Source organism: Lathamus discolor, chromosome 5 (assembly GCF_037157495.1).
Source record: "Lathamus discolor isolate bLatDis1 chromosome 5, bLatDis1.hap1, whole genome shotgun sequence".
Classification (NCBI taxonomy): domain Eukaryota; kingdom Metazoa; phylum Chordata; class Aves; order Psittaciformes; family Psittacidae; genus Lathamus; species Lathamus discolor.
Window position 1 is genome coordinate 37,286,883 of NC_088888.1, and position 19,675 is coordinate 37,306,557.

At 46.2% G+C, this 19,675-nt stretch overlaps 1 protein-coding gene across 1 annotated transcript in view; it reads left to right on the forward strand.

Moving 5' to 3' along the window:
* The window catches only part of PDE10A (phosphodiesterase 10A), a 336,032-nt gene that overhangs the window by 142,024 nt on the left and 174,333 nt on the right, over positions 1–19,675 (forward strand). The window contains exons 3-4 of the mRNA XM_065680432.1: positions 15,022–15,413; positions 16,743–18,117. Of these exons, the coding sequence (XP_065536504.1) occupies positions 17,271–18,117 (847 nt within the window). The 5' untranslated portion in view covers positions 15,022–15,413; positions 16,743–17,270. The remainder of the gene's footprint in view (positions 1–15,021; positions 15,414–16,742; positions 18,118–19,675) is intronic.

Below are 19,675 nucleotides of genomic sequence, written 5' to 3' on the forward strand. Positions count from 1 at the left end.
GCTTTCCCCAGCAGTAATTGCCCTTACTTGGAACATCCATAGGTGGTTTGGGTAGCAGACTCACCACAGCAGGCCTTGCACAGCACCTGGGTCCCCAAAGGCCCTCTTGAGTGCTACCATTATAAAAATAATCAAGCAACCTACTCTCTTCTGTATGTTAGGAGGGGAAAATAGTCTTCGCAGCTCATTTTGGGGTTATACCTCTTATCTCTAGCTCAGTGGGAGAAGGCAGGGCAGACAGATGTGGTTACCTGCCTGCAAAACTTGAGCAGTACAATGGTTGTTGCTCCTGTGTTAGCAGTGAAATTCAATGCCTGGTGTTTGTGGAAGAGAAATGTCAGATCTGGCATGGTGATGTGGAAAGCATGTAAAAGGCAATTTAGAAAAGGCTACCCACTGCAGGTCTGGAGATACTGGGGAGCCCGGTTATGCTGTGTGCTACTCCTGTGTGCTGGAAGACAGCAAGAATTTCCTGGTGGATTCTGTCACCTTCAGTTGGGAGGGCAAAACACCAGCTGTTGTCAAAGAAGGGGTTATCAGTCTTTACTTCAGGAAATCACTTCTTGACACAAGCCAAATCTCTAGTTGTAATTTCTCAACTCATCCTATCTGGCTGGTGTTTACTAAGACAGCTCAGATGTAGCATCTCCAGCAGTGTCTGAAGTTAGCAGGACATTTTGGTTTCATTCAGCACAGTCCTCACTTTCATCAACATGCATGGCACTTTCTGATCCGAGGTAAAGATGCCCTGAAAAGCTTCCATCCCGAGTGAAAAGGAGAACAGGAGGGAAGTGCAACATGGAGTGGGGGTGAGAGGGAAGAGGGGAGAAAGGGAATGAAGGCAAGACTGGCAGGCATGATTGCTGGAAAAACTATTTCAGCTGACTGATGCCAGTGAGTTTTCCAGATTAATATGAATAAGCTTAAAGGCATTTTTTTGAATGTAGTGGAGGCCAGTGTTTTGAGTCTCATTGAAGTTAATTTTGTGAAGGGCTATAAGGTGGGAGGAAGAGAGAATGAATGCATGCCAGATGGAGTTTACGAGGAGAAATCCAGGCACAAAGACAGCATGAAAAGAGCTTGCAAGCAGGCATGTGAGTGGAACACAAAGGGGCTGGAGGGAGGGGGTGAAAGGAGACAGGGAGGGCCAGGCAGAGCAGATGGAAACCAGGAGAGGAGGAGGAGGATGGGCAGGAGGGAAGGGGATTTGCTTGTAAAGAGACCCTGGAAAGTGAAAGTAAGGAGTTTGGCATTGGCTAAGAGATGGGGGAAGGGAGAGCACAGGGAGCTTCTGGGTGCTGAATGCAAGTGCTGGTGCAGAGCTCTGCACCCCAGGTAAATTTGGGTGAGTCGGTGGAAGGACACTGAATCCTTTCTTTAGGGACACAGCCCACTCGACACACCTGGAGGCCAAGGCCTTGCTCCAGAGTTGTGCTGAGTGCACGGAGAGAAAGGATGAAAATGTTCAGAAGTACAAGGAGCAGCATTTGCCCAAGTCTTTCTGGGGGGTCTTTCATTACGCTGCTAAGCATTGCAGCCATGACTCAAACAGTCATAAAGGTGTGAAAGTGAAACAAGGCACCAGCTCCTAGAAACTCAAACATGCAGAATCTGGCAAGGGGACAGCGAAGAAAGAGGAAAAGGAAAAGCTCCGTGTACAAAAACATGAAAGACAGTGAGATAGAAATATGAGCTTAGTAATGTTCATACCTACAGGAGTGGATAACAGACAAGCCTAAAAGACTTCCAACATAAAAAGCGAGGTGTAAAGAACTGCCATCACGTTTTGCTGAGGGATAATTCCTGTGTCCTGGTAGAGGCAATGTCTGTATGGCTGCATAAAGAATCAGGGTTAGGCAGTGCAAATTGGGGTTGTCAATTTTGCCCCATCATTGGAACCCATTATTGAACGGAGGGAGAGTTTGAATAGATGGCTAAAATATAATGGTCCTCCTGTCAGCAGAGAGAGGGGGAGAGAGCAAGGTACTCACAGGATACCCTCTGAGGAACTGAATGGGAAAGACAGGAAGTAGAGAGAAATTCCTGTCCTGTGGGTGGAAGAACATGGACTGTCAGAGAGAGAGCTTCTTAACTCATCCACACCCAAGACAGGCTGCTATACTGGGAGAGAAAGTCAACTTTTTTTTTCAGTTTTTCTTTTTTTTCTTTTTTCTTCCTTCTTTTTTTTTTCTTCTTTTTCCTTTTTCTTTTTTATTTTTCTTTTCTTCTTTTTCTTTTTTGCCTTTTCCTTTTCTTTTCCTTTTCCTTTTCTTTTCCTTTCCCTTTCTCTTTTTCTTTTTCCTTTTTCTTTTTTTATTGTTTTTCTTCTTTTTATTTCCCCTTTTTTCTTTTTCTTTCTTTTTTTAAAACCCATTTCAATTTATAGAATTAAAATCAGAAAAAAGTGTATTTTTGTTTAGATGTATCAGATTGTCACAAAAATGTTTCCCAGTGTGACCGTGAAGTGCAGGTTCTTGAACATGAGGATGGATGGGGTCATTAAAAGCTTGCAATTCATGAGATTCTGGGGATTTTTGTGTGTCTGTATCCATGTGTACCTTTCAGTCTCTTGTTTGCATTGTATTATTCCAGACAACTTTAAAATATGTATTTTTTTTTAAACAAATTTATTTGGGGTTAAAAAAAAGCAAGTTGGGGAAAATATCTGAACTTCCTAAAAGGTGGAGTATTTTACTCAGCTGAGCTCAGCTGGCCTTGGTGGCCAAAACTGTCTGCTGGTAACACGCAGCTCCTTGCGCTTCAGCCACGTATATGTTGTTTGCAATCACCACATCAAGCAAATTGTTGCTTGGGGAATTACCTTTTGGATGAGTGTTGGGGTGATTCAGAGTACGTTCAGTTTTGTGATTCATGGAACTGCAAAGGAAAGCTGATGACTGGGGCGGGGGAAGAAGCGAGACAGTAAGGCAAAAAATTGATGCCCAGGAGGCATTTGTGAACATGCATATTTCAGTTTCCAACGATACGGGACAGAGACATTTGGCATCCACTACATTTGTGCTGTGTGCTTTAATCTCTATTTTCAGACAACATATTAATGCTTTACAAAAGCACATTGCTAATATATGAACACTAATATTTTTAGATCACTTCCTACTTTTAGGTACTGTTATATCACACAGAACAAGTCAAAACAACTGCTCCAGCCAGGTACCATTTGGGAATGTACTCTGTTCATCGGGTTATATTCTGAAGTCCTTATTCATCAGCTGTTCTGCGAACTTTCTTTTTCATGTGAAGTGCTCCATAGCTTTGGTTAAACTATGTGTCTTCCTTTCCCCAGCATTGTGGGTTTCTGTTCCTTTTTTCAAAGTTAGATTTCTAGAAACATACAAGAAGCCATTGCAGATATGGCTGTCTGGTAGTCTTACCCTGTTTCGAGAGGGTCCACTCTTAGACACTTCAAAAGAATCTGCAAGAAATCTCAGTAAAGGCACCTATGGAATGATCTGCTTGTGGGAGAGGATTTTTTCCTAGCCTCGTTCATTGAATTGCCAGCCTAAACTGTGAAACTTTGGTGAACTTCCTTCTCTAATTTCAATCTTAAACTTCTTAGCTGTCTATAAACACCTCATTTTTGAAATACAAATGATTACAACAGCATGGTTCCACATCGCATATTCTAAATATTTTTTAACCGGTTATACAGTTTAGCATTCCTGGAAAAGAAGCAAACCCTATAAATTATTAAGTACACTACACTAGCCTGACTCCTCAAGGTTTTGAAAACAACCAAGTACCTTCACTGTGCACAGGTACTTTAGGTATACCTCGGTATTTAGTGTTAATTATTTAGTTCTGTGTGCACAGCCATTTATACAAACACAGTGTTCACAGAGCCCTTAAACACACAAGAACAAAATGTTCCAAGGATTAAACGTGGGCTGAGATGACCTGTCAGCTGAGGATGGTCAATGTTTGTGCTTGGAATATGTAAGCATCTAACAAAACCACGATCATAATGAATGCTGATGGAGTCAACAAGCCCATTCCTTTGGGTTCTTATAAGAAATACAACGCCAAAGATTATGCCAAAAGTAAAAAAGTTCAGAAAAGCTTTTTTGAAGTAAACAAAGTTTTCTACCAAACAGCAGTACATAGTGGTTTTGAAGGTATCTGAAAGTTGGAATTATCCCTATTGTAACTCCGCGAGTTACCTAATCAGATAATGACACCAGAGTGATGACTCTTAAACAATTTCCTTGGTGTATCAACTAGAAATGGGCTTTTATATAGCATCTATTCCTTTTGTACCACCTGATTTTCTTTTAAAATATACTTATTGTGAATATCTATAAAGAAATCCCTTTCATGCAGGAGTTAATGTAGGGCTTGAAAAACGTACCTTGCATCTAAGGAGCTAGTGAAGACAGAGTCTACAAATGTGGGGAGTTTGTTTTGGTCTCATGTGAAAAGCCCAGTTGTAATTCTGCTTTCCCTGGCTTTCTGAGGATTTTGTTTGGTTTTGTTTTCACATATGCTTGGAAGGCACATGTTGACGAATCAGCAAAATATGGCAGTCTGATTAGCTTTTTAAGTAATTTTCCATCTGGTAGATTAATCTAACTGGAGTGGTGGGCTTAAAATTGTTCACTGCTGCTTATTTCACACAATTCAAACAGTGCTACCTGCATGGGGTTCCTAAACTTCCTTCCACTTCCAGTGCTCATCGAGAAATGGATCTACTCCTTGTCCTATGTAACTGCAGCAAGTATTCACGCACAGCATTAGGCATAGGTAACTTCCAGCATTTTTTGCCCTAAAAAGAGAGAGAGCCTCCCAGCCAGATCCTTGTGAGCTGCAGTGGAAAAACTGCAATGAAAAATAAAGAAGTATTACAAAGAGTAAATAAGGCAGGCAGGTAAGGGAAGGGCTGGAAGGAAAAGCCAAAACCATGCAGTATGGCTTGTCTTGTTGACTGCAGTAGAAATAACACAATCCATTGAGGTCCATGGCTTGATGCTGACACAAAGCAGGAGCAAATCATGCACAAGGTTTCAGGCATAGCAAGCCCAGTCTTTCTTGTGGGTAAATGAGTGAATTGTCATTGTTCAGGTTGAACTTCTCATCAAGAGTGTTTTTACGGGTTGGGGAGTAAGAACATGAAGGGCCCATTAGACAAGCGTATCTGTTTGCCTGGATCTACTGCAAGGGTGTAGCAGGATTTACAATAGCTACTAGCAAAAGAGCTAAAAAAATTGCTCTGCTTTTTCAATAAAGATGATGCAGCCTTTCCTTGGTCTACCCCTGAGCTCCATGATGGTGACTCCATTTACTTTTTCATCACCTTTCTCTGCATTTCCCTTCCTTACAAATTTTAACCTGCCATCTGATAACACAGCTGTTTTTCCTTTCTCTTTTGTATTCTTTCATGCATCAGATTTCTAGATCTTTTCCATTCCTTCCTACATTTATTCTTGCATTTCCTTAAAGTCCTATAGGGAGCTGAGGAAGTAATGTACACCAAGATCTCTTTTCTGTAGAGAAATACCTTTGCTGATAAACAGCTATGCTGATTTTTGTGGAGAGCAGTAATGTGAATTAACTTTTTTGTGGTTGTTGTTACTCAAAACAAGAACCATTTGAAAATGTCTTTTGAAAAACCAGACCTGACACGCAGTGTACACCGAAGAGGCAGCTGTAATAAATGCTGCTGTGGTTGGGTCATTTGTGTCCCAAAAAATGAGTACAGGTCAGTGCATTTGCAGCATCAGCTGCTGCTGTGTCGTTTACATTCGTATTGCTGCTTGAAAGCTGACTGATCTGAGAACAACTCCAGAAGCACCTCAAATTGTGCACCAAGCTTCAACATAGGTCACGTGAATCAAATATTTTTGCTTGGCATCATGATGCAGCAATCTCATGAAAGCTGTTAATATTGACAATGCACTAATCTCTAGGTGGGAATCTTCCTTCTACACCCAGGCCAGGCCAGATATCTGATTACAGAGAACAAGTTCTCACTTACAAGAAAGTATGTATAACTGGAGAGGTGGGAGGTTTTTTAACATCTCCCTGTGAACAAACAAATAGACCAAGAGATTGTTTTGTTGGGGTTTTTCAATCAGATAAAAGGTCAGTTACTGATGCTTTCTAAATTTATTCTCAGATTAAATGAAATAATTTCTGTACATTGGATTTAATGTTTGGTAGAGTCCTCTTGCATAGGTCCAGCCAAAGAGGGATGGTTTGATCTCAGCAATGAGTGCTATTTGAAAAATTAGACTTCTGTTGAATGTGAGGGCTTGTTTTAAAAACTCTTTAGTGACACATATAACAAAGAAAAATGGCCATGGGAAGAGGGAGAACAAAAGAGAGAAGAAATATGTTTTTCTTAAAAAAGCAGGACAGCAGGCACTAAGAACAAGCCGTGCATTGTGATCATACTCTCCATGGCAGAGACAGCAGGAGGCTTTTTAGGCAGGGCTGGAGCTGTGCTCTTTGGGTGGCTACCCTGCTGGAATAGTTTGTCTGCTTGCCTTCCTGGAAGGGCAGAGCAGGCAGCCAGGTGCCCTCTGGCAGTCTGTGGTTTTGGGGATCTGCTTACTTTGCCTCTGCCTGAAGCCAGCCCCAGCCTGGACTCCTTCCTCATACGTGCGGTGGATGAGAAAACAGAGGGTGATATTGCAGGCAGAGAGGAACAGAGGGGGAACCAGGAAACTTTTGTGTCATTCTTTCAATGGTCTTTTATAACTCTTTTTTAAAATTTCCTGCATAACTTTAGGAGAAAAAGAAATAACTTCTGTGTTTTTCCTCTGTAAGGCAGCATTCATAGATACTACTTCCCTGTTTTGCAGAGCTGTCAGGCAGTGTCTTGAGTATTTGTGAAATCTGCAGAAACGTTGGGTGCTGTGGACCCTCTGAGAATGAAGCACTTACAGCTACAGGCAAGCACTTACAGCTGAAGGAAGGGCAGCTGCCCTGCTGGTGTAAAGGTTGCCTGGGGACTGAACTGGTTTTGTGCTTTCTTTCCTGTATGTAAGTAAGGGTGTGTTAGCAGAGCTTAGAGATTATAAAATCTGAGAGGCCATTGTCTGCACAGAGGGGAACTGGAGCAGATTTTGGGATGATTCAGAAAACTCTGAAGACTGTATTACTGGAAACAGAATGAAATGTAGCAAGTACAAAGTACGCAAACATTCACCTAGGGATGAATATGGATTTTGTCTTTGAGCTCATCAGTTGGAAACAACCAAGGGGAAAGAAATTCTTCATGGCTCTGTTCACCACAAAATGACTTGGGCAACAGTAACCCTTCCACTCCCCTAGTACTGCAACCACAATATATCAAGCAAAATTCCTCCAAAAGAGCTGGGCAAGCATTTAAGCCATCTGTAAAACCTTAACAAGAGCATGTCTGCAGCTGTAGTCACTGTACTGAGGAAAGATGAATTCCAAGTGGAAGAGGGGCACAGATAGGCTTTTAAGGTAAGACATCAGGAGACAGGAGCTACTGGTATATGAAAGAACTAAAAGATTGTGCCTTGATTAGTCAAGGAAAATTAAGTCTGAGAAAAATACTACTGCTCCTTTTAAACACCAAAGGAAAAGAATTCAGAAGAGATATTTAAAGCTAGAAGAAAGAGCTGGTCCAAAATAAGTGGCCATGCATTTATTTGGGTTGGAAATGAGGGACGGTGAGATTCAGAATGACCTTGTTACTGGGGCACTGGAAGCCGTGTAGCTGATATGTGGATGCATGATCATTCTACGACTGTAGGGGCTGACGTCAGGGATCAGGGGATCCCTGAGAGGCCTCTGGTTCAGAGGTCCACTGACCTGGAAGAGAGTGACAGGCTCCACATGGCAGTGCCCGCAGCCAGAGCCTGGCTGCTAGGGAGGAGAGCTGTGGGTGGGTTCCTCTCCTGCGGCACACACAATTTCCTTACACCAAAATTCTACCTAATTGTCTCATTTTTGTTTTCATCCCCCTTTATAGGTTCCTGTGGCTCCCCTTTCATTCAAAGTCTGCCTCTGCAGATCATTTAAAGCTGTTTTAATGGTAGACTATTATTTTTGAGCTCCATGGGGCTGAAATAGTTAGAAAATAACTCTGATAGTTTTGTAGGTAAGAAAAAATGGTCTCCAGTGTTGAGTCTGTATTGTGATAAGCTGTGTGCAGGACAAGGGCTGACAGGCAACAAAAGCTAATGACAGCGAAAGTTACACTTTTCTAATGAAATCCTTTAGATTCTACTTAGTGAAGCCACATCCAGTCAAACCACAACTTAGGTTAGAGTAACCACAGGTGTAGAACTCCACATAGAGCTTTAGTTAAATGGGAGGATTGCGGTCTCACAAAGGAGCCCTTTCTCCAGAAATAAACCCAGAGTTGCTCCTGCATTTAATGGCTTGTTTAGTCTGGATGTCAATCTGTACTTTAAAAAAAGGGTAATGGTAGATAATTATATCTGCGTATGTATGAGCCGGATCAGATGTAGAGACAGTCTGGTGTACCTTGGGTGTTGGGGCTACTGTGGTATTTACTTTTTCTGCTCTTAGAAACTACAAGCTTTCCCAGTAAAGGGATTCTAAGTTATGGGATTTAGTGGGATCCACATTGCTGCTTCGTCTTGAAAATAGTCAGACCCACTGGCACAGCATTTACATCTCTGCAGACTGTATCCAGCAGAAGAAAGCTAAGCTGAGGATACTGTAGAGATGGCTTCAAGTGGGTTGCACTGTGCTTTCTCTTCTACTTTTGTCCTAAAGAGCAGGAGATTTGCAGAAAACAGATAAATAAGTGTTCTATTCAAGTGAACTGTTTGCAGAAATCTGTTGGATACTCAGGTCTGTGCTTTCCACCTGTGATTGCAGTATTTTGCAGTATACTGCTTTGTATTTATTTTCTATATAATAAAGCAATCAATATTTTTTAAAATCCCCACCCTGTTTAGCTAGCATGAATATGAAGTTTCCAGCTTCAATAGGACTCCTGTCGGTTACACCTATGAAATGTATCTTTACTTTCTTTCTAAGGGAAACTGATAAATTATTTGTGCTTGTTTTATTTCTGGGCTGTTTTGAAATAGCTGCTGATCTTGCATTATCATGTGGATAGGATGTGTCCTATTTGTTCTGCTTGAGTTCCATGGTCTGTACTCAGCCTCCTAGTCATTCATTCAAGAAACCTGTATCAAGCAGTAGACTCTGTGGCCAGGCTGATATGGTAACGTTGCTTCATTTCTATTATCCTAAAGCCTCCTCTGTAGGCAGCCCCAGGCTTCTGGTAGAGCACAAGCAGTTTCTCTCTTTCCTCTTCCTCTGCTTTACCAGCTGACCCTCATTTAGACCCAAGGCTCAAAGAGAATCCCCTTCCCATAGTAAGTGCCAGAGCTCTCAGTGGGACCTGGCCAAGAGAAGGTGTTCCTGTTGGGGAAAGACTGCAAAATCAGGGAAGAGAAAGCACATGAAGAACTTGTTGCAGCTGAGACAACAGGGATGCTGCAGCTTAGAGTATGTTTGCTGAGACACGGCAGATGCGGTTGGTTGGGGAGAAACAGTGAACTGGAAAAAAAGATGTAAGGATGGGTTATGCATGAGGGAGAGAAAGGTGTTGGAGTAACAGGGGCTGCTGGATGATGGCAAATGAGATAATGTGGAATAAGTAAACAGATAAGAGAGAATGAATAAAAGTACATGGCAGTGGTATCTTATTTCTGGAGGAGGGGAATTGTACTGAATCAAATAAGCTTGTCTGCAATGGTCTAGGGTTACGTATGTGAGACAGTGTTCATTCAGGGATGATGGCAGTAATACTCCAATACTCCGGCTTTCTAAGTGGTGTTTTTCACATGTTGATATTAAAGTATTTTTCAAAGGAAATCCGTATCATTATGTTGATTCTGCAGCCTGAGAAATGTGGTCTCTGTGTATGTATGTGAGAGGGTGGTAAAAACACGAAAGAAAGAAAAGAGGGAGAAGTGTGAAAAAAAGGCAAGAACATAGCAAGTATGTCCTAGGATGGAATATAAAGGCAGCCGGTACGTGTTCATAGTGTGTGCGTGTGTGCTGCTGAAGGGGGGTAGCTCATGTTGAATTTCTCAGTGCCTAAAGTGAGCATGGGATAGAGAACAGTTACCTGGACAATGAACTTTTCTCAGTTTTACCAGCTCACTTGTGGAGTTGAAGGAATGCATGTTACAGTGGCATCAGTCTGAAAGTCCACACAGGAGAGCTATGGGTGCACAACAAACTTGAAGAGGTCAAGCTTTCACTTCAAAGTCCAGCTTTCTAGTTTTCAGGACTGCAAAGATAGGCTTCTGCATAGAAACAGCACATGGATTTAAAACCAGTCTGAAAACATGTCAGATAGTGTGTGGTTGCTAAGGGTGTGCCTTTCTTTGGACTTTTTGTCTCCCTAGGGTCTTAACTCTGAAGGCTGATAATTGCATTTCACTACCGATAGCCTCAGTTTCAGGATTGACTCTTTTAGCAGATGGGGTGGGAGTAAAAGTCCTGTTCTTCCCAGCAGGTAACTTGGTAGTTACTGCAACTGAGCAAAATGGGACTTACCAGAAACTAAAGCAAAGGAGGAATTCAAATGAAAAAGATGAAGCATTGTTCTAAAAAGAAACTTGTTTCCCTCCTGAGTGATGCTCAGAAGTCCCAGAAGGGTGCTTGAATTCAACATAAATTTTGTTTCTTTGTAGATAATTGTAAAGGCTGGACTCCCTTAATTTACATTTGCACCTGCTGATAATACAAAGAGGAATTGGCTGTAGGCTTTGGCTGGAACAAAGTCTTACACTTAAACTCAAAACTGAAATTGCTAGTCCAAGCAAAGAGTTTGCCGGTGATGGGACAGTAGGATTTTTCATGGACTGTGCATGCCATGCTGGGGAAAAGTCTGCTTGTTTTCAGGAGCTGGAAAATTTGGGAAAGTGAAGAAGGAGGTTGAAAGGCAGTTATGGGAGGGAGCTGGCATCTCTGTTGGGACAGTAGAAGTGCATGGTCTGTGCTACATGCTAGCAAGAGCATAGCTCACAGTGAAGGAGTAAAAGATAATTCAGTATTAACTACTTCTTTTGGATTTTTCTTAAGTTCGTTACATACAAAACAACTGTAATTCATGTAAAGGTTAGAGTTTCTATGTTTCAGTTGAACACACAATAAGTGAATTGTCTCTAGCAGATAGCAAGTTATAACCATGTTCTTCTGTCATAAAGTAACTCTAGATTTCATTATGAAAACAGAAAGATAAAATTACAAAAACCCTGATAACCCTATTTCTTTTTCTTGCAATAAAAATGGCTATTCCAATAGTATTAGGTAACAACAGTGCTGTTGCTTGCCATGCCAACTGTTGTGTTGCTGGCTGTTTGTGTTTCATTACTACCTAAGAGGCCCTGGTCTCCAGCCAGGATTCTGTTGTGCTGGATGTGATTCAAAAGATGGTCATTGTATTAAAGAGCTTACAGTGTTTGTGGTGCTTTGGGTTTATAATATAGCATCTTGGTAAAGAGAGCTGTTGTTGGCGTTCTAATTTATTTAGGGGGTGTTTTCTCTGGAGGAGGTCCTCACCTTTAACAAAATAACCAAAGCCCAAACAGCAGTTTCCTTTTCTGAACACCCTTTTAACAAAACCAATAAATATCTGATCTTTGCTCTTCACAGGACAGCACAAAATTGTAGATGGCATCATAAGGTTTGCTTTAGCTTCTTTCATACCATTTCATAGGACATAAATCTGAGTACAAATACTGTAAATATTTTCCCTTTGTACATTGGCAGTAGGTTATTTTTTTTGTTACATTGTAGTATCTAGGAATATGTCTACCTGAAAATTTTGAGGTTAAAAATCCCTACCTTGAACATGAGATATCTTCTGTCCATAAAGAATTGCAATTTTCCCCTGAAAAATAATACTGAAAACTTTGCACAGAGTTTCTCTGGAAGTGCTATGCTTTGTGGTGTATGATGGTGGGTACATTGACAAAGCTCTGAAGAACATGTCTTTCCTGGCAAATTTTCCCTTTTAGAAACACACTTCTAGAGAAACTTTGATTATTTATAGCTCCAGCCACATAACCTTTCAGCTGTCACCTTGCAGAGAAGAAAATGAAGTGGCATAAGCAGAGCTGAACAAACTACTGAAAGCAAACAGTATATTTACATTCTTTTTCTTTTCTATATGTCACTTACCTCTGAACAGACCTGGACTCATTAAAAAAATGTCTTGTTTTGGTTTGCTGAACAAACTGCAGTTCATTTTGGATCTCACTCTATCTCTTTTGCATCTGGACTAGGTAATTCCCCAAACCACTTTTAAGATGGCTGCTAGCACATGATTGCATGTTATCAAGACTTGCAGTTAATATTCCTGTGCAAAAGAGGTGGCTTGAATGAGTTTTTGTGGAATCAGAGAAAATGGCTGATATATACCCTTTAAACAAATTTCTTCTCATGCGTATGCAGTGTGTAATAATAATCATTTGTGAAAAGAATCCCTTATGAAATAGGGCTCTCTATCAATTACTCTAAAGCTTTATAGAATAAGGCTTTAGGAAACAGTGTCTTTTCTGTAGGTTTCTAATTTGTGATAGCAGTTCAGTAGCTCAGTAATAATGACTATATTCTGTAAGATCATTCCACACATAATCTCTAGGAAAAAAAAAAAAAAAGCAATTATTGTTATTAACTTTAACAGGACTTCTCCATAAAGGATTTAATTGGGGGTGGTATTTACTCAGTTCTAGAGCTTGGGTTTTAGCTGCATGTATCCTTTTGCTTTCCCCACCTCTGCAGCAGGTTGCTTTCTCTATTTCATCATGGCTGCTCCTGTCTCACCTGCATTCAGGTGGCTGGTTCCATCAGCTCCTCTGCTGCCATCATCCTATGTTTTTCTAAACTCCCTTTTCCCATAATCTGTCTTCTCTTTTTTCCCCTCTTTTCTTTTCTTTCTTTCTTTTTTTTTTTTTTTTTTTTTTAAGGTGTTGATGATACATCATAGAGGGGACTCTTAGGATATAAGGATGATGAGATACATAAGAGGATTTACCAGGCAAAAGAGTGGGACCACATGAAAGATGAGTCACTGTCACTCTTAAAATGCAGCAGACAAAATGGGGAAAGAACAGGTGTTTGGTTTTAAGCTGTACATAATACCAAACAACTGTTGTTTTAACTTCATTTTACTTTTTTCCCCACAATGTTTTCCTTCAAGAATTTTGATTAATATTGCCAAATTGCTGCCAAACAGGCTTACTTGCTGCTTTCAAACCAGGCCAATTCCTCCTGGACTTCCTGCTGGCTTCGTGGGCACTCTGGCTCCTGAACTCTTGTGAAATCACATTTACCCATGCAAATACAACCAAAGACTTTTGATCATCATTGCACCAACACAATGCATTCATGTCAGAACCCCCGCACCTGCTGCAAGTGGATGCATCAAAGTACTTTTAATTTTAATTTCTTTGTGTTTCAGAAGTTTAAAAATAATTTTTTGGGATGCTGTAGCAAACCTGTGTCACACACATAATTCCTATTGGAGTGGGTAAGGCTTTTCCAGTAAATGACTTGAGTGCACGATTAGTACCACTGTGGCATCAGTGACATCATTGCTCTGTGGCATGGAAACTGTGATGCTGACTGAGCGATGAAAAACCAGATTGAGATATACTGGGGAAAAAGCAGATATGATTCAGCACTAATTTAACCCCAGGTACTGAAATGGCCACCAAGTGTATCTGACTTGGCTGCAATTCCATGTATTTTACAAATATATATGTACAGAGCTTGAAAACTAATTTTCACTGTTATCTAACTTTTCTTCTGTAATTGCATTTGCTTGCCCAGCCAAGAAGCAGGTGAACCAATCAGGTATGAATCGGCAGTGGCTAATGAATAATAATCAAATGAACAGTTTTAAACTAACCCTTAACCTGAAAGCTGCTTGTCTAGACTACCTGATTATTTCTTACCAATCAAAATGTATTTTGCCTGGTTTGTTGTATATACACATACATATTTATACAAGCTCAATTCATATTCCTTGTATAAATACACAGATACCCAGTTTCAGGCAGTGATATTTGAACAACTGTAGTTTGAATGAGCAGCAATTGAGACATTTAGCATAGATTAGCATAGTCAAACAAGATTTCTACAAGATTTCTACAGTTATAAATTGACGGTGTAAAGTTTCACTAATTTGATATTGAGAGAACATTTTGGGACTAATCTGTCTACAGGAGGAACTTTCAATTTTTTCAGGTGCATAGCTCTTGCTTTTTGTCAGTCATTTCAGTCTGATTATCTCTTTCAATGTAAACATTTTAGTGTAAGAGATTTTCTAATGGGAAGTTGTTAATTGCAGAATAAACAGGCTGCAACAACAAAACATAATGCACTAAAGTTCTGTTTCCGTGAGCTAAACTTTCTCGAAGAGAATTTAAGCGCTTGCTGGATCTCCAGTTATCCTGCGGCAGTTGTGAGAGAAAAGCTCTCTATGTAAAGTAAGTAACGGTGAGACTTCAGGAAATACAAGCATCTCACGTAAACAGACATATAAATTAGAAGGCTTTGATAAAGTCAAATATACCAACAGAAAATGGATCACAGAAGCAGATGTAGTTTTCTGTATTTTAGCGCAGGATTTTTAGGCAACGACAGATGTTAAGAACCACTCAGATGAAAGCAGTTTAGTAAAACCTGCCCGCTCGGAGGTTTTTTGTTTGTTTTATAAGTTTTTAGTTTGTTTGCTGAGAATCTTTATCCTGTTTCGGCACTTAAAACCTTTTGCGAACTCTGTGGATTGTTTCTCACTGTTACGAAACATTCAACTGGCTGAAAATGCGCTTGAATTTGAAAGCGCTATTATTTTCAGAGAAGCATCTTATTTTGCAGCATTCCGGATGAAGTAGTACGCAAAGGCTCTAACTTTGACAGGAGTTAGTGTGTATTCTAGCGTTAAAAGAAGCCCTGAAATGATTTCTATAAAACACTTGAACGATTTTAGATACAAACCAAAAGCGTAGGTTTGTATTGTTTTCAAAGCAGGAGTCGAAATTCGACAGAGCCTAATTTTGCGCTGGAATATGAAGATCGCGGTAGTTCGGTGAGGATTCCCACGGGCACCTGGCACCGCAGACCCGCTAACGCAGCACCTGCAGCGGCAACGGACGGCTCGGCGGTTTGATCTCCCGGAAGGTAGAGGAGGAAAACAGGATCTCCCGTGTTTCGGGGACCCCGCTGCCAGCAGCCAAAGAAACATCTTCTCCGCGAGCATCCGCAACGGCTCCCGCGGTGCCGGCTCCCAGTGCCCCCGGGGAGGCCAGCCCCGGCCGGGCGAGGACCGCCGCAGTTTCCGTTTCTCCCCCCCGCTGGCGGGCAGCAGCGCCGGGGGAACCGGCCGTCTACCTGAGGAGCGCGGTTCCGTCCGCCCCGGCCAGGTACATGAGGGGAGGAAGCCCCCGCCGGGACGTCCTGCCCAGCCGGGTGTAATCCGGCGTGCGCTGGACCCACCGCTGAGCACCGGCAGGCTCCTCGCGCTGGCGGTCGGCGCCGTGAGGCAGCTGTCAGCGCGGCGGCCGGGCCGAGGCTCTGAGCCCCGTGCCCCCTCTGAGGAGAAGGGGGGAGCCCTGCGGCCCGGCCGCTGTCCGCCGGGCTCGGGGAGGTGAGGGCAGGGCCGGCCGAACCCCGCCTTGGTGAGCGCCAGCGCCTCAGGGGCTACTCGGGCCGTACGGGCTGCCCGGGGCAGGAACGATCCTCGCTGCGGATGGGGCGAGGGGAGCGAGGGGCGGGCAGGGGCGCGCTGCCCGCTCCCCTGCGGTGCTGTTGCGCTGACAGAAGGCACGGGGCAAGGGCTCCCTCGCAGCCGGCACCCGCCCGGCCCGAAGGCAGTGCCCGCCCGGGCTGAAGGGAGCCCCGCCGCTGGTTGGTGATGCCTGGCCCCTTCTCCGCTGTCGGAGGTAAGCTCCTGCGGGCTTGGACCTCTCTCCGCCTGCCTTTCGGCAACGGCTGGCGCCCAGGGCAAAGCGAGTTCGGGGCGAAAACGAAATACGTGGGGCGGGGGCTTCTAGCTCAGCCCTCGGCCCCGCTCCACTCCCGGCCCGCCCTTGGGCTTCCCTCGGCCGGGCTTTCCCCCGGAGGCTGCCCCGCTGAGGGCCGCAGGAGCGCGGCCCGCCTAGGCGCCGTGCCGCCGGGACGGGCGGGCTGCGGGCGGGGTGGCGGGGCGGCGGCGGAAGGGCCGGTGGAGGTGGCAGGACGCGCCTTCAAGGGGAGCGGAGGTCCCCGGGGGCTGCGGGACGGGACCCCGCCCGCCGGCGGACCCCGCCAGGGCGTCGGGGTGCCGGCTCGACGGGCTTCGTTGGCGAACGGCGCCGCCTGCGCCTGTGGGGCAAGGCCGGTGGCGGCCCTGGAGCCACGGCGCACCAGAGGCCAGCGTCTGAGGTAGCCCCTCGGGGAACTGGACGCCTTGGAGGGCTGGGGCTGGGCGGTGTGTAGCTGCAAGTGTGCCAAGGGGGTAAGGGGGAGGGGCTGGAGGGGCGTGTGTGGAGCAAACACGTGTGATGTGGGGCAGTGAGAAGGAATTGTGCATCCCCGCATGGGAACGGGGATTTGATGCCCCACAGAAACGGAGGGGCGGCACGCTGGCACTTTCATCCCAGGCGCCGCAGGGCGCCTGCTTTTTGATCTCGGTAGATGGAAATATCCTTAAAATAACGAGTTCGCATAGGGAGGATCTTTTTTACTCGCGTGTCTCTCTGCGTTCCCTTCAGGTAGCTGCGGTGCCATCGCTCCCTTGTGCGCGCCGGTAAGGAACGGGAGGAAGGGCGGCAGCCGGGAAGCGTTGGCTCCGCCAGTGGGCGTTCTCTGGCGGCCGGGCCGCGGCTGGAAGCGGCACTGCGGTGGTTTCATCTGCCTCTTTGCAGGCAAGCACGGACATTCGGGGCAGTATTTTGCCCGTCTTGAAGAAAATACAGATCGTTGCCTTTTTCTTGCTTTGAATGAGAGGTGGGAGCATGAGGAAAAGCAGACTTTGAAAGGGGATCGGAACCGCTTGGCGGTCAGTAGCGCCCTGTCCCCTCCGGCCTAAAGGGGGAACGGAAATGTGAGCATTCCGTGCGTGCGGGGAGACGGGACGCGGAGGAAATACTGCCCGCGGGTCGCTGGAGGGAACCGAAGACCGAACCGCCGTAGGTTTTGTTTGGCTCCGTCTTTCTTCGGCTTTCCCTTTCGCTTTACTCCGGTATCTCTCCTAGACGTCCTGCCTTAAACTACCGCGAAAGGGAGGGAAGAGCGGAAGCATGTCCAACCCGGAGAAGCGGATCATATCCCGCCCCTCGGCCCCCCTGGCTGCAGCACCCGGGGAAAAGCCCGGCTCCGGCAGCCGCCCGCTCCACTCCCATGGCCAGAGCTGCGGAGGTGGAGGCAGTGGCGGGTCTCCTCCTCCCCCCCCCGCTCCTGGAGGCTGCTCGCCTGCCTGCAGCTCCCTCTTTCTCCTCCTAACAACCACCAGCAGCAGCAGGAGCCGCGCTGCAGGGACAGCCTCCTCCGCCGCCAACGCCAGCATCGTCCCCAGAGCGGCAGCGGCTCCTTTCCTCGCTCCAGTCCCCTCCTTTTCCTCCGCTTCTCCATTTTCCTTTTACTTCTTGCCGCCGCCTCCTCATTTCCCCTCCTTGTCTTCCTTTAACCTCACAAGTCTCCAAGGGAGGGAAGGAGGAGGAGAGGCAACGAGAGCGGCAGGAGGAGGAGGAGGAGGAAGAGATGTTGGCGGAGCAGCAGCAGCTCACTTGATCGCCCATCCTGGCGGCAGCGGCAGGAGGAGACTCTTCTGTTCTTCCTCCATCCAGGGCTTGCTGCTCCGTTCCGCAGCCGGCGGCCCCCGGCAGCACCACTCCCGGCTCCTCCTCTCTCCAGCCGCCTCTCGCCCGTGGTCCTACAATTCCCTCGGTGCTGCAGCAGCAGCAGCCCGCGGCGACGGGATCCGAGGCGGTGACGGCCCCGGCGGGAGCAGGACTCCTAGGCGGCAGCAGCGGCAGAGAGGCGCCTTCTTCTCCTTCTCGTCTCCCCTGCTCCTAGGGCCAGACATGGAAGATGGATCTAATTCTACAAGCTGCTTTAGGAGGTTTACGGACTGTTTCTTGAACACAAGTAGGTACCGGGGCGCTGTGCCCGGCGGCGGGTCGCGCGTGTCTCGGGGGGAGGCGAAGGGCTGTGTCCGAGGAGGGGTGCATGCCTGGAGGAAAGAGCATTTCTTTGTGGGGAGGGGTGGGTGGGGGGGAGACGCAGACACAAAGGGGCCGTATACGTGGGGCGTGCGTGGACGCATGGAGGAGCGGCCGGGTGTGTGCTGAGGATGCACGGACAAAGGGGATGCTCAGTGTAACGGAGTGCTCTTTGTGGGAGCCGGCTGCTAACGCCTCGTGGGTTTCGGCATCGTTTCGGGGTCGGACAACTCTACCTATGTGTGTGCCAGCCTTTTACTTGGTGCATGCTTAATCTGCTCAGGAATGAGACGTACAGAAATGGAGACTCCCCTCCCTACTTACTTGGGTAGCGATAAGGAAGCATTATGGTATCGGCAAATGACAGAAAAGCGGCGGCGGAGGGCCGAAAAAGGGTTGAATATATCTCTTCTTCCTGCATCCCCTGTCAGATCTGCCGCACGCGTGTAAATTCCTTGTTTCTGGTCCAGCTGTGGTACTGGGTGCCGCCTTTCCCGGCCGTGGCTCGTTGCGAGGCGGGCAAGAAGCCGGAGAGGAAACGTGCTTCTCGCTGGGGGCCGGCGCTGTAGCGGTGATAGTGACGGGAGAACGGCATACCGGGGGCGCAGAGGCGCTCCGCGAAGGGCGCTTCTCAGCGAGCCGCTTCCGCTGCCGGCTCAATCCTCGCCGGCTCCCACCGAGACCGGGCTCGGGGCCGCTCTCGCCCGTATCTGGAGGCGGGAGCTGGGCGAGAGCGGCTCCTCGACCTCTCGGTGCGGGGCTCATTGGCTGCCCTCCCCGCTCTGGAGCTGGGAGCCCGGAGGTAGCGAGGTCCGCTCTCCAGCCCGAGCTGTTAAGCCGGGTTTGGGGTGGTGGTGGAGGATTTCGCATGGGCAAGGAACTCCCTGCTCATCCGGACGCTGCCCGGCGCCCCCTCGGCTGTCTCGCCCCGAGCTTGCCGCTGCCGCCTTCCCTCTCCTAGTCGTCTCACTGATAGACTATGTCCCGCCGGGTGGGTGCCGCCGGGGTTTGGGGCTGAAACGTCCCCTGGTCGGGCTGCCCGTGCCCTCCCGCCAGCCCTTCCTCAGCTCCAGCGGCCCGCCGGGCAGTGTGCTGGGGTTGATAAATGGCCAAGACGAGGTGCAACAGGGCTGAAATACTTTTTTTTTTTGAATCGTAAACTCTGGTTTATTTTTCCCCCCTTGTTTAGTGCATGATGGTGAGGGTGATTTCAGTGAGCCGCGGGGTTTTTTTCCTTTGTGACAATTTCATAAATCATAGTTCTGTGCTTTAGTCTCCCTAAACTTGCATGCAAATCTGTTAGCATACTTTTATTAGGTGGCTTTTTGGATACAGGTGACTAGTACATAGTGCATGCATGTATGTATTTTGGGGGGATATGAGAAGAACTATGGAGATATCGGCTGAAACCTCATTATTTGTCTTTTTGCCTTACAGCTATCTTTAGCACAATAGCCTGCAAGTGTGGTAATACTTGTTCTGTT